This window comes from Uloborus diversus, chromosome 2 (assembly GCF_026930045.1).
Source record: "Uloborus diversus isolate 005 chromosome 2, Udiv.v.3.1, whole genome shotgun sequence".
In the NCBI taxonomy this organism is placed as follows: Eukaryota; Metazoa; Arthropoda; class Arachnida; order Araneae; family Uloboridae; genus Uloborus; species Uloborus diversus.
Window position 1 is genome coordinate 110,051,669 of NC_072732.1, and position 14,654 is coordinate 110,066,322.

General features: G+C 33.7%; 1 protein-coding gene across 2 annotated transcripts in view; it reads right to left on the reverse strand.

Moving 5' to 3' along the window:
* Window positions 1-8,699: 8,699 nt before the first annotated feature.
* LOC129215988 (heparan sulfate glucosamine 3-O-sulfotransferase 1-like) overlaps window positions 8,700-14,654 on the reverse strand; it is a 72,642-nt gene continuing 66,687 nt past the window's right edge. For both annotated transcript variants that reach the window (XM_054850117.1, XM_054850118.1), the window contains exons 3-4: window positions 12,352-12,473; window positions 8,700-10,448 (exon numbers count right to left, since the gene is read on the reverse strand). In XM_054850117.1, coding sequence (XP_054706092.1) covers window positions 9,638-10,448; window positions 12,352-12,473 — 933 coding nt within the window. In that variant the 3' untranslated portion in view covers window positions 8,700-9,637. The remainder of the gene's footprint in view (window positions 10,449-12,351; window positions 12,474-14,654) is intronic.

Below are 14,654 nucleotides of genomic sequence, written 5' to 3' on the forward strand. Positions count from 1 at the left end.
AACTCTGAATGTTTTAAAAATCGATGCTAAACTTAAAATCTACAAGTAAATACTACATGTAGATTATGCTCCAGAAAATACGTGCAAATATGCCCTCACTGAAATGTAAGATTATTTTCTAAAAATTTTAGTTTTTCTTCGCCCCAACTAAGAAATAGTCTACAGACTTTCTCGAGAATCTGCTGTGTAGTAGGCAGGGCTGTGAAGGCGAAGTTGGAGTCGAAGTCGGACTGATTTTGGGGTAAAGGAGTCGGAGTCGTTCGAAAACATGCCGACTCCGACTCCGGGTTTCTTTTTTTTTTCTTTAATTTTCACTGACTCTCAGAAAATAGTTTTGTTGCCTAACATTTTCTAAGTAATCACTTTCAAATTAAAATAATAATATATTTTTTGCCTCAATCTCAGTTAAAAAATAGTAAAAAGAATGTATGTATTGCTTGAGAAAGTCGGAGAAACTTCTGAGGGTGCTTGGTAAATTGAAATAAGTGTTGGCACAAAAGCGCAAACACGGCACGAAAAGCGCAAAAAAAAAAAAAAAAAAAAAAAAAAAAAACATTTATATTTTATCGGATCTTTTGGATAAAAAAGATCCGATAAAATATAATTTTTTTTTTTTTTAATCTAAAGATTTTATCTAAGAAAGCTTGGTTATTACTAAAAAGTACAACATAAAATCAGTACCCGATTTATTGGTTACAACACTCAATAATTGTAGTTAATCCTAAAATCTTCATATTAAGGTTAACTCTAGAGCTGTCAATAAAATTACAATTAAAAATTGAGCCAAGAATTAAAAATTTCAAGTAACAGCTTTCAAAAACTGAAAGCGACTGAAAGCACAGGATTTGGTCAGCATCTATTTGTTAAACAGTAAACGGGAGCAAATTAATCATTTTCATTTTTTTTAAATGGCATTTTAAATTAATATTACTTTTGAAATCGCAACTATTGGATAATTTGATTTTCAAATTGAATTTCTAACGTCGTATGCGTATTAGATTTACAATAAAATATAACGCGAAAATTTTATAAAAAGGAATTAATATTTCAATCTCTGTTTAGGGGTTTTCCCCTTCAAATAAGGTGAGGATTTGAAAAAATAAATAAATAAGTAAATAAAGTAGGAGTCGGAGTCGGAGCCGAAGTCGGTTCACTTTTCTTCCGACTCCGCAGTTCTGGTAGTAGGTCGCTGCGGCACGCTGCAACAGCTGCCGGGTTTTAGAATTAGCGAATGATGCAAGTAGCTGCGCACAATATTGGTACTTTTTTTTTTTTTTGGTTAAAATAAAGAATAGAGAATTGATTTCAAAACCGTGCTACGGAGAGTGCAACATTAGGTTTCTGCAATTTATTTTGAAGTTATATACTGAATGATTCTAAATTGCTTTTCGGTGTGATAGTAAAAGTGGATCCTTCTCTTTTCTTACATGTTTAAATGGAGCAATAAAGTCTACTCTACAAACACCCGGTGTAGCCATATTGAATCAACTCGGACAGAAAAAAAAAGACACTTCGCCTTTCTTCGGAGCACTCCTTAGTGCTCCGAAGCACCCTACATCAAAGCTACTTCTACTATTCTTGCATTTTACAGTAACGATGATACCCTCCGCAATAGTAAGACGGTTTCAATCGTACCCTGTTTCAACTGACCCCAGTCTCCCCTATTTTGATTTATTAGAGCTCTTTATGAATAAAATTTAATGTGAATAAGAGATCTGAAAATGATAATAGAAATTTATGCAAAGTTAAACATTTAAAAGCATGGAATAATCAACTATAGAGCATAAAAATTCGAAAAATAAATAAATAAATAAATAAATAAAAATAAGTAAAATAAAACAAAGTATTTCAAAACTTGACTGTAATCCTTGATAGCGGAACTTTTATTTAGACAGGGGAAAAAAATCAACTTTTTCTTCTTTTTTTCCCAATTTAAGCAAATACTTGTTTGGCAAATCCATAATTCACCATAGTTTTGCTCTTTACGAATCAAAACGTTCGCAATAAAATTGGCGAAGCCATCTACTTCAAGTGATTTTTTCGAGTAGTTTTCCCACAGTAAAAGTGCTTTGTTTCGTTACGGTGTTTTGAAAAAGCTTTACAAAAAAAAAAAAAGTAAAAAAGGCGCTACCAAATCTATATGTTGCAAAAAAAAAAAAAAAAAAAAAAATGTGAAACAAAATTTTTTCCTCACAAATCAAGTTTTCGAAGCACTCATCTAACCACTGGGAATATCTATCGATGAAGGTTGGATGCCTCTGGAAAAAGGAGATAAACAGTTAAAATGAGCGCATGCACTGAAGAAGGTAAAGAAAAAAAAAGTTCCATTTTTTTTCCTAGCACTTCAACAGGCTTAAAAATTTATAAACTATGAGATGGTAAAGTTTACAAGTGCTCTGTTTTCATCCCATTTTTTTTTAATGTGAAATTCTTTTGAAGTATATATTCAATAACTTTTAGAACAGTGATTTTTTAAGGATAGTTTATGTGCAGCAAAATAAAAATCTAAGAAAGGGACTTCTTTTTTGAGGATAATATATGGAAGATTAAAACACCGTCTAAAAGTGTGCAAATCAATGTAAAAATGACTTTTTTTTAAATATTGTTTTTTAAATAAACAGCAAACCATTACATAAATCTGTGACTGGAAGTTCTATACGTATTACACATCAAAATATTTTCAATTTACCAAAAAGACTGAGTATTTTTGCTCTGTTAAAATATCTAGCAGCGGTAAATGGAAATTCAAAGCAGATATAAGTGGATTTTCATTGTTATTTTTTTTTTTTTTTTTTAATGAATTGTTCGTAGGGGTTGAAAATGAGAAACGAATTGTGTGAAAGAAAAAACGAAACAGACATTAAGAATCATTAATAATTAATAAAGCTGTGTATGTGTGTGCATATTTTTCTTACAGGTTACACAAGATTTTACCTCATTTGACATCTAAGTCGGATATATCTGTCACAATTGCAAAAGAACCTTATGACGTTGTTAGCAGAAGCTCTTGTAGAAAGACATGTTCAAGATGAACAATAAAAAAAAAAAAAAAAAAAAAAAAAAAAAAAAAACGAGAAAACATTAACGCCTAGGTAGAAATTTAAGGCAAATATACATAGATCCCGGTCTTAAAAGCAAGTATGCTTGAAACAAACTATGTTGAATGAAGCTCTTAACGAAAAATATGTTCAAAAACAAACGCTCAAAATTGAACAATTTCAAAACATTTAATAGTTATTGAATACGGGAGAATTTCAAATCCTTCTATCTCAAAAGCCAACAATATAAAAAAAGTATTTTTTAGTTCACTCCTGCCCCCAAAATAACAAAGAGAGAGAGAAAGTGGATAGATTTTGAATATTTGTTTTAAATATTTATTTAGAGAGCGAAATTTTCGTTGTCATAGTTAAAAATCGTCTGCAGGTAGATTTTATTCATATTTTTTTCACGATTAACTTTACATTAAGAAAAGGGGGATTTTTGGGTAAATTTACGTTTTTTTCAAAAGAAAAAAAAAAAAAACACCAATATACAAAATTTCTGGATTACTGTTTCTCTTCATCACAATTCGTGATTTTGAAAAACATAGTTTGAATTCAAGATTTCAAACAATTATTTATTATTATTATTATTATTATTCACCAATTCAATCACGAATTTCTTACTATCCTCACTTGACCAAAATTGATGTTGCTCTGATTTTTCAGATTACCATGGTAACAGATTACGACGGTTGTTTTTCATATTCATTTAGAGAGCGACATTTTCGGCGCCACGGTTACAAATCGTCTGCGATTGCGTTCATTGATTTTTTCTCCTAATGCTTATCTCAAGCAGATTTTACATTAAACGAGCTGATGTGTGCATCACATGACTTCCTTTTACTCCAATTTAATGTCATTTTCTTATTATTGGCAGTTTTAATATGATTCAATAGTTTACTCTAAATATCACCAACAGTGGCCAAATTAAAACCAGATTTAAAAAAAAATCGCCAAATTTTTCGACAAGTTGGTGACAAAACTTGGCGACCAAAAAGACTGGCGGTATATCGCCATGTGTCCGCCAAATTATAACACCACTTGAGTTTACATCGAAATTAACAATGATTCCCCCCCCAAAAGGGGCAAAAGACCCCCTTTGGAGCATCCGAATGCAACCGAAAAGGAAGGTGCGCAACTAGACCCCACTAGGAGTCTACGTACCAAATTTCAACTTTCTAGGACATTTCGTTCTTGAGTTATGCGACATACATACACACATACATACGTACAGTCGTCACAAGAAAACTCGTTGTAATTAACTCGGGGATCATCAAAATGGATATTTCAGGTGTCTGTACGTTCCTAGGTACTTATCCACGTGTGGTCGGGTTGAAAAAAAACTCAACATTCATTTGGGGGTGAGCAAAAGGGAAATTAAGGCCGATTTTTAAGTAAAAAGGGATTTTTTAGAGGGCATAAAATCACGTTTTTTTCACGAAAAACACCTGTACAAACTAAATTAAATAGCAGAACTTCAACTAAATGCAAAATTTCCACATTACTGATTTATTTTACAAGTGTTATATTGCTATCAGAGAAGAACTAAACAACTTTAAACTATTTCAACTCTCCAAACATGTTACTATTTTACATTCGTTAATGCAGTTGATGGAGAACTAGAAAATATTTGAAAGCTCCAATTCTGCAACCATAAAGCGATTTTTCTTTTACCATTGCTATCAAAGAACTGAACAACTCTGCAAACATGTAACCATTTTACATGGGTTAATGCGATTAATGGTGTGCTTGCGCCAAGTAAGACCATGCAGGACAACAAGGGAAGTGCCATATCTTTTGATGTAGTTCAACAAAAATTATCTAGGTTGTAACTTCACAAGGGCGCACATATAGGGGGGCAAGGGGGGCTTGAACCCCCCTTTGAAATTAGAACTTTCTTGATTTTAATACTTTTTTCTTTGCAAAAATGTAAAAACATTTTTTTCAGCCATTAATGAATAAGTTATTAAAAATGTCAAATTTTAATGACTCAAATCTGTCCTGAAATCAGTTTCCACGGGGAAAATATCCATCTAAACAACGAGGAAACTATTTGAGCCCCCCCCCCTTGCAACTTTGCATATGGGCGCCCATGTAACTTCATCGAGTTCATAAATCCTAACAGATGATAAAGCGTTATCAACAAGCAGTTTCTTACTGCAAGGCAATAGTGTAGCAAAAGTTAATTCCAGAGGTGTGTTGTCGAAACTACCTGATCTTACGTGAAATACACCGCCAGCTCAGTCATTTACAGCCGAGGACTGCAGTTTCGTGCTTATTAGCACTCAACAGCCCGGCATAGGAAAGTGACTGAGCTGGAGATGGAAAACTTCTTAAGGAAGCCAAGAGTGCGAAACAAAATGGTAGCGAATATAGAATTAGCAGACCAGACGAGTGACCGAAGCAATGGTTCGGTTCAACTCGAAGATTGAACGCAAGGCAAGGTATATTCAGTAAATTACCAGCGGTAATTTACTGAATATACCTGATCTTATTTGACGCTTAGTTTTATTTCTTCATGGTTCGCTGTAGTTTGCTAGCATTTAAAATGTTGTTCATTATTCTTGAAGTTTAATTTATGTAGTTGACGAATTTAAAAAGAAATATGTCATTTTGCACCGGTATTTTTGCCTTTGATCTGACATCCGAGAAAATTAGAGATAAGTCTAACAGAGTCATGGCTGCCTTATTAGGACACCGATAGGGGATGGAATGAGTGGAGGATAATCCTGTGCATGTGCAACATATGCTACAGACATGCGCACAAACTGTGAGCAGGAGCGGTTCAAAAATTAATGAATAATAAAAACGGAAATAATGAGTTACTAGTACCCCTAATGTAACGATTGATCATTTACTTTTCTGATGAAGTAAACGTAAAATGTCGGACAATGTTTTTGTGGTTATCAAATCTGGTTAAATATCTTTTTATATTGACATTGAAGAGTTTTACAAATTTTTCTTTAGTGTGACGGCACTTTGGTACGTTTGGCGTTTTTTTTTTTTTTTTTTTTTTTTTGTCTTTAACCTTGCGTCATGTAATCCATTCCCAAACAACTGCTTTGGAAAACCATGTTCCTAATAAGACCACATTGACTTTTTTTTTTTTTGACAAAATTGCTGGCAAAAAACGTAATTGAAACTTAAATCTCTAAGTTGTGTGATTAAATTATTATTTTTTATAAGTCAGCTGACAATTGTTGCAAAAGTTGGAGCCAATTGTATCATAAATGAACGAGATACTAGGCCATCAAGCTTAAGGTGGACTTATTTGAGTCACTTACCTTAGAAAAAGTAATACTCCCTCCGTCATAAAAGTTGCTACATTTGAACAATTATTAATACTGATGAGTATATAATTTTGTTTGAACTTTTTTTAGAGATTTCAAGGTGCTATACTATCAATAAAGGGCGCCCATATGCAAAATTGTAAGGGGGGGGGGGGGGGGCTCAGATATTTCCCCCATGGGTTAGGAGGGTATTTTCTCCATGGAAACCGATTTCAGGACAGATTAGAGTCATTAATATATTTCATTTTTAATACCTTATTCATTAATGGCTGGAGAATAAATGTTTTTATATTTTTGCAAAGAAACAAGTACCAAAAGCAAGGAAGTTCTAATTTCAAAGAGGGGGGGGGGCTCGAGTCCCCCCTATATAGGCGCCCTTGCTATCAGTGAACAACAATTTTTTGAGTCAAGCATTATCTCCTTCCCTCCTAAAGCTCTAGACTAGGAATAGTGAATCGTAGCCACTGTGCCTACCAAAGTAACGAAAAATAGTACCACTTTTTCACTTTTGGCAGCCATTTTGAAAACTATTTTAATGAGCTTTTTATTGTTAATTCTTTTATTTATTTTCTTTTTGAAGGCGATGAAAGATTTTTTATGGAAAAAATACGTATATCTTATTAGTATTATTTAAAAGGTGCTACACATACACACACACTACTTTATTTGTTCATTTATTTTATTTATTTTTACTTCCTTTTACAAAAAAGGAAGTATTATATTCGCGAAAAAACTTTCACTCAAAAATCGACCTTAATTTGCATTTTACTCACCCCCGAATGAATGTTGAGTTTTTTTTTTTTTTTTTCGACTCGACCACACGTGGATAAGTGCCTATGAACGTATAGACCGCGAAATATGCATAATGACGATTCCCGAGTTAATTACAACGAATTTTCTCGTGACGTCTGCATGTACGTATGTATATGCGTATGTGCGTATGTATGTCGCATGACTCAAGAACGGTAAGTCCTAGAAAGTTGAAATTTGGTACGTAGACTCCTAGTGGGGTCTAGTTGTGCACTTCCCCTTTTCCGGGTGTTTCTAAAGGGGTCTTTTGCCCCTTTTGAGTGGGGGAGGGAATCATTCTTAATTTCGATATAAACTCAAGTAGTGTGAAAATTGGCGGACACTTCGCAATGTATCGCCAGTCTTTTGATCGCCAAGTTTTGTAGCCAACTTGGCGACAAATTTGGCTTTTTTTTAAAAATCTGTTTCAATTTGGCCACTGTTGGTGATATTTAGAGAGTTAACTTTTGTTTCACATTAAAATTGCCAGTAATGGGGAAATGACATTAAATTGGAATAAAAGGAAGTCATGTGATGTCATCAGCTCGTTTTTCACGCATCTCTTTCATCAGATCAGCGAGGCATATTTTGTTTTTAGAAACCAGTTTAAAATGTTAAACAGATATGTTTGACAGAATTTAAAGTTTTAGCTTTTTTAGAGAATATTGATTAAATACTAAAATGAGGCTCGCTTAGTTGTGGACGGAATTTCTTGTTAAATACGAATAGGCATTAAAAAAAAGTCAGGAATCGTCGATTTTGTTACTTTAAATGAGAATATTCAATCTGAAATGAACAACTGGGAAAAAAAAAGTTTCTTTGACGCCACACATGATTCAACTCTTGGCGACTGAGACTGAGACCTCATTTTCTGGTAGATATTTTCAATGACATACATGGTCGGCCATTGGCGACCGCTAATCTAGAGCTTTATTCCAGTCTTGAATGAGCACCAAATTAGTATCAAAAATCCAGAGTTCGCACTCTATTAAGCCAAGTAACGTTTTATAAGGACTTCGCCACCAGTACGCCGGACATATTAGTTTGCTTTCTAATGGAATGCCGATTCATTAGCTAAAAAATAATTTTATGCGATTGCTGGCGCAAGAATTCTCACAAAATGGAATCTGGCTTAAGAATAAGCTCGCCATACATTGTTGAAACTAATTTGGTACTGATTTAAAGAGGGAAGGACGGAACTTTTCGTAAATAAATGTTGTTAACTGAAACCATAGTCCCCTCAAATCTCGGGAAAATGTTTAATTAAAATATTAAAATCATCAATTTAAATATTTCGTATGAAATTATTCAAACGCAACAACTAATTTAAGACCGAAGGAGTGTTACTATTTTTTTTAAGTATAAAATATCCTTGATTGCAAATCGTTTAATTTTCTGAAAGTAAATTCGTAGATTTTAAGCTTTTTATATCAATGTTTTATAGGCTCTTCGTGTTAAGATTAAAAAAGTAAATACAGGGTCACTGAGAAACAGGCATTTGCGTTACAAATTACATACATACACGCACACATAACAATAAATAAAGATTTTAATAATCATAACAAATTACAGTTCAAAAATGACAATCGTACTAAGCATAAAAATGTGCACAAGAACATGAAAACGCGAAAATGTATCTAATAATATAAAAAGTAATGTTTCATAAATATCTATGAGTATTTACAATATATACAGACAAAATAAATTTCAAACATTAACCGTTATTTTGTAAATTTGAAATAAGGAGTTCTATGAAAGGTTTTGTACTTTGTTGAAACTATTCCACGAATTTTTTTTTCAACACGAATGTAATGATTTCATTTCTTTTAGAAAGAAATTTGCTACCGTAAAGAACCAAAACTGAAGAATTTCGACATTCACTTGCAATATTTGGTCTTTTGCCAATATTTTTGGCATGTGAATGTCGATATTATTTGACAGCTAAATGTCGACATTTACTAGATTTCGGACTTTCACGGTAACAAATATACTGCTGTCTCTTTCGATGCAGATTAACTAACATTCAAAATGGTCAAATATCCAGTGAGAATTTTTTTTCAAGTTATTGACTAAAGTCTCCCCCTCCCCTCCTTTTTTTTTTGAAGACAAAGAAGAAGACGAAGAAAAAGAACGAACAGTTTTTGTTTTCTGGAACAAGCTACTGTTAATTTCAGTTCAAACCGGTTGAAATTCAAAATAACTTATGTAAGAACAAAAAAGCAAATTTTCAGCATTCAATTTAGCAAAAGTTCAATTTAGAAGAACCACTTAATTTCTAACGGGTTCAACTAAAATGCAGCGCTGTAAATTATTTAGATGGTGCATGGTTTTGTATTAATATTAAATATATTTTTAACATTCTGAGATTACCGTTTTAAGCACATTTTCAAAGCACAGGTGAAATGTATATGCCTGTTATTCTATTTACAGTTCTTTTGTTTCGGAAGAAATATTTTTAAAATGTGACTCTGAAGTACTTGTAAAGGAATTTACTACAGGAAAAGATTCCTTGGTTTATTACTCTATTGGCCAGTTGAAAGAAACACCAGCTTGTCGAAAGAAAAGTTCATTGTATGGGGCATAATATTTTCGCAATTTCTTGATAACTTCCACAGACACTTCTGGGTGTTTACGACCTTTGCTACCACTGAGACATCTAACCGCCGTAGTGTTGCTCACGCAGAAAAAACCTTTAGTTTCATTATAGACAAAATTCTCCGGTTGAATTTTGTGTTCCAAGCGTAAAAACTCTTCCACTTTCACAATTTCTTCATACGGATCCTCGACAAGGGCATCTCCATCCACCAAGTGAATCTGTTTTCTAGGAAAGTATCTCAGCCATCTTGGGAAGAATTTTGCATACAATCCTGTACGTACTGCCCTATAGGACTCATCTACAGCACCATCAGCACGTAGTACCATGTCCTCAAAGGATAACAGAGGTCTTGATTTTCGGGCACGATTTGCTGCCAGCTGAGCGTAGTCGGATACCAATCGTACTGTCGGATCTCGCACGATGAGAAGCAGACGTACTGCCGGATCCATGAAACGGATACGTGCAGGGGCTGCAGGGGTCACGAAATAGGCAGGGGTCTTCTCCACTGTCACCTGTCCTGGGAAAGAGTATGGCATGCGTCGTCTGTACCAGTCCAATCCGAGAAGATATCTCTCGCTGTTGTCAAAGAAGTGAACCTCTTCGGCGGCTGCTCGCACATTCGGATGCAAGTCCAGGAACTCGAGCAAAGCCCTCGTTCCACATTTCCGGGCGCCGATGATAAGGCAGCTGGGTAGATGACGGCGCGTTCCGGCAAAATGCGGGCCAGAGAATCTGCAATTGTCAGTAGGGAGTCAAGTAAAATCATAGAGTAAAGAAATTTACATAGAGAGGCCCCGTCTACTGTAAAAAGGAGATGAAATCTGAAGCCGGAATTATGCGATAGAGCGGTGCAATGATGGGCGAGGTTATGATAACATGGTCGTTTCGCGAGAATGATTTTCACCAATCTCGCTAAGGGACCGAATAAAGTAATACAATTTCAAAGACGTGCTTCATAAACTTGCAACAGTATCCAAATTTGAGTTAACTACCAATTGAGATTCAGTAATGGAATGTTTTGAATCAAAATGTATCCCAAACTATTTAGAAACAAGCTAAGGATATTGGGATACAGCGATGCAGCTTCCGGCTTCAATTTCTTAGTATAACAGACCCTCTCTATGTAATTTCTTTACTCTATAAGTAAAACACAAATTGGCTGTATATAATATTACCCGATTACCCAGACAGTTAAGTTAATATAAATAGTTATTTTTTGAAAAATACAGCAGTCGTGTCTTCATATAGACAATTGAAGCAGTGAGAAGCAAAGGGATGTAAGTGGCAAAATTAAACATCTGGAGATAACTAGTACAAATGGTAGGAGAACCTCTCCTCTGCTTTGGGGCAAGAGGTGGTACCAGTATAGCTCTAGTCGGTGCCGTTATACAGCATGATTTACAAAAAATTTCAATAAAAGCCTACCTAGGATCTAAATTTTAAAAACGCGTTTTACTCAAAACTTAAAAAAGTTCACTTATATCCCTTCGCTTCTCACTACTTCAAGTAAAAAAAGTATATGTTTCATGGAATGTTATATAATTTATTGTACATTTTTAACTTAAACTAGCGGAGTGCATAATCTAAAACTGATATTGCACAGAAATAATTACAAATATTTATACGAAAACTAGAATGCAAATAATCTAGGGCAGCGAGCCATGACCTCATGGTTTTCTGCAGACACTGTTATATGCCTATTAGACCGTTTCTGAACCTGATCATAACCAAAAAGGCCGAGTAACTGAGGTGGAATATAGAAACAATTTAGCCAACTGGTGCTCTCCCTCGTGCGAACAAGATTTACATCAGGAGATGCCACCTTTCAGGTGATAATGATATCAGGGACGGATACAAGACTAGACCTTTAAGAGGAAGGGGGGGGGGGGCATGCTGAAAAATATGAGTTTTGGGTGCGGAAAGTTTCTGGAACTGTTTGGGTGCCAATAAAAAGACCCAACTCTGCTAGGAATAAGAAGCTTAGTATGGCATACATTTTAGTAAATAATTTCAGAAGCAATAAAAGGAAATATTGTTTCAAATATTTATTTGAACAAGTAATCTATACTATTAATTTTTGTGCGCGGCTGTTCGCGTGTTTGTAACCCTATCTCCTCTGGACTGGCAATGCCTAACAGGTCAACACTTGTACCGCTGGATACAGGACATCGAAAGGAAGACAATCTGCACTGTTCGAAAAATATTCAACTAGTATTTTTTTTTAAATTCTAATTTAAGACACAATTTTGACATAAATTCCCTAACATCAAGGTGAAAATATACCTGCACATACTAACATTATATGTCAATCGAAAGCGCTGCGTTTTCTGATGAAAATGGCACCTGTTCGAAATTTTTAATCATATACCATGCTACCTTATATGTTTTTTCGTTCGTTTTTCATACATCATCTGTGTGTAGAGACTTAGAATTCATTTCAATACCTCATTGTACTTTCATTTACATTTAAAAACTTTTATGGCAAGCTTAACCTGTAATCTTGAAATAATTTTAAATTTTGATCTATTGATCTTTCTTCTGTATTTTTTGGATATAAAAGTAAATAAAAAAAGTATTTACAAACGTTATGAATGATAAAAGCCAAAAAAATATTTAAAACAATTATTTAACTTACTTGTGTGTGTTATCGGTTCCATCGCAGGAGTGAAAAACATACTGTACAGAATTAAAAAGTAATTGGGACAGGAGAAAAGATACTGTTAAAAGGAGTAACACCAGGCAGAGGCAGACAAACCTCTGAAACAAGAAAAAAAAGTGAAACTGTTAAACTCCTTTTTACGTTGTCGTTCCTCACTACATTTTAATATTGAAATAAAATAGTTATTTCTTTTTAAATGGGAAATTTTTTTGAATACACACGATACAGATAATAAAACTGAAAACGCGACACTTCCTCCTATGTTTAATTTATTTCTGGTAATTGACTATTTAATTCCGAAGACTAATACTTCACTTTTGCTCTTTAAAAAAAATTATATAAGACTTTGTTTTTTATTTGTAACGTTTTAAATAAATAAAAATCTATGCCTTAAAATAATAATAATAATAAAAAAAACTAGGTAAATTAGTCCATGTACATTACAAAAATATTTAAAGGTGATTTTCCAAAATCCTAACAATATTATGTCCTAGTAGACTAACACAAAAATTGTTTAACCCAGAAAGTGTTTTTATTTTTTTAATAGTTAGAAAGAACTTATCTGACGTTATTCTACTTTTATTAAAACAATACCTTATTTAGTTTTTTCTACCAAAATTTTTGAATAATCAGAAAGTCACACTTTTGGCGGGTGGTGTCCCCATCTGTTTTTCAAATAGATTTAAATTACTTTAAAATTTTATATCAACATTACACAAATTCAATTTTTAGTACAAAATTAAGCATACTTCAAGGTGTAAAATAGCATTCTTTAAATAAATTTAATTATTTAAATCATCAAGTTACATCGTTTTAAACTTTGTCCCCATCGTTTCATGTCATTCTCCTGTTCTAGAAATGAGTTCAATCATTACATTATAGACAGTGGCTGCAACGCCCCCTATAGTTCATTGGAGTTGAGAATTGATTGAAAAAAGAAAGTTAAATTTGGCAAACGATAAGTAAAAAATATTTCAGTGGAATAAGTCCATTAATTATTTATTATTATTATTTTTTGATCAGACGAAGCGTTCCAAAAGAGATTTGTTGTTTAGACAATGGAGTTGTTTCCTTCAGTCAAAATAGCACTTTTTGTCACTGAAATTGATAGAATAAGCAAAAAAAAAAAAAAAAATCATAACATGGACTCAGAAAATACTTTTATTTTCCCAACAGTTATTGAGCAATCACGATTGCTTATTGTTCTCACTTGACCGTTCTTGACGTTGTGGTTCCTTTCTCAGCTTGGATCAGCGACTCTGCAGCACCACTGCCCACCGGCCTCTGCAGGCGGCGCGGCGGCTGTCCCCCGGTCGTGAGCTATCCGCTTTTCCTGGTCGGAGGCGTCCATGTCCGGTACACACACACCTACGTGCATACACACAGGTCTATGCACACACACAAGCCTACACATGCATGCACGCGCGCCTACGCACACACAACTATACACACGTAACCACCCAGGAGGAGGGGCAAGCTTGGGAAACAGGAGTCGTTTCTAGAAACAATAACTCCAATGAAAAGGGTCCTGTCGCAACTCGTGATTGCGAAATACATAATTTGAATTCAAAATGTCAGAATTCAAAAAAAAAAATTTAAATTAATTTTTAAAAAGGCCGATTTTTTAAACAAGGCGTGGTCTTGATGACGTCACAAATGATGCTCTTTGGCGCATCTTTCTATCGTGTTTCCACGTTATGATAATCAAGAAGCGAATTAAAATTGCGCTCTGCGTTTGCTATCAACCATATCGTTGCCAATACACATGAGTAAAGATGCGAATTAAATATTTTGTTCTGTGAAAATGCAACACTGAATGGCATTTCATCATTTGTGATGATATCGACAGAAGCATAAAGAATGAAAGCGCAACGATTTAAGTAATTTTTTTTAAATATTAAACTTAAACAAATTATTTAAAAATGATCAGATCCTATGTTTTTAAACATGCTCTTTCAGAAAAAAAAACTTTTAAAATTTTAGAAACGACTCTATTCTTTATCTAAATGTTGCTCGAGTAGGTAAGTGAAGATGCTATAAATTTCGTAATTGTTTTAAATTAAAAGTAAAATATTTGTTATAAATATTTCTGATTCTATTTTTGTTTTTTATGTTTGTATTTCCTGAACTATAAAAACAGTTCGCAGATAATGAGAAGGTAACTTTTCTTTTTGTAAATTTTATCATACTGTGTATGGCTAACTTAAAGAAAGTTTTAATGTAGCAATCGATTTTTTTTTTTTTTTTTTTGTTGAAATAAATGTTCATTATTCGGAGTG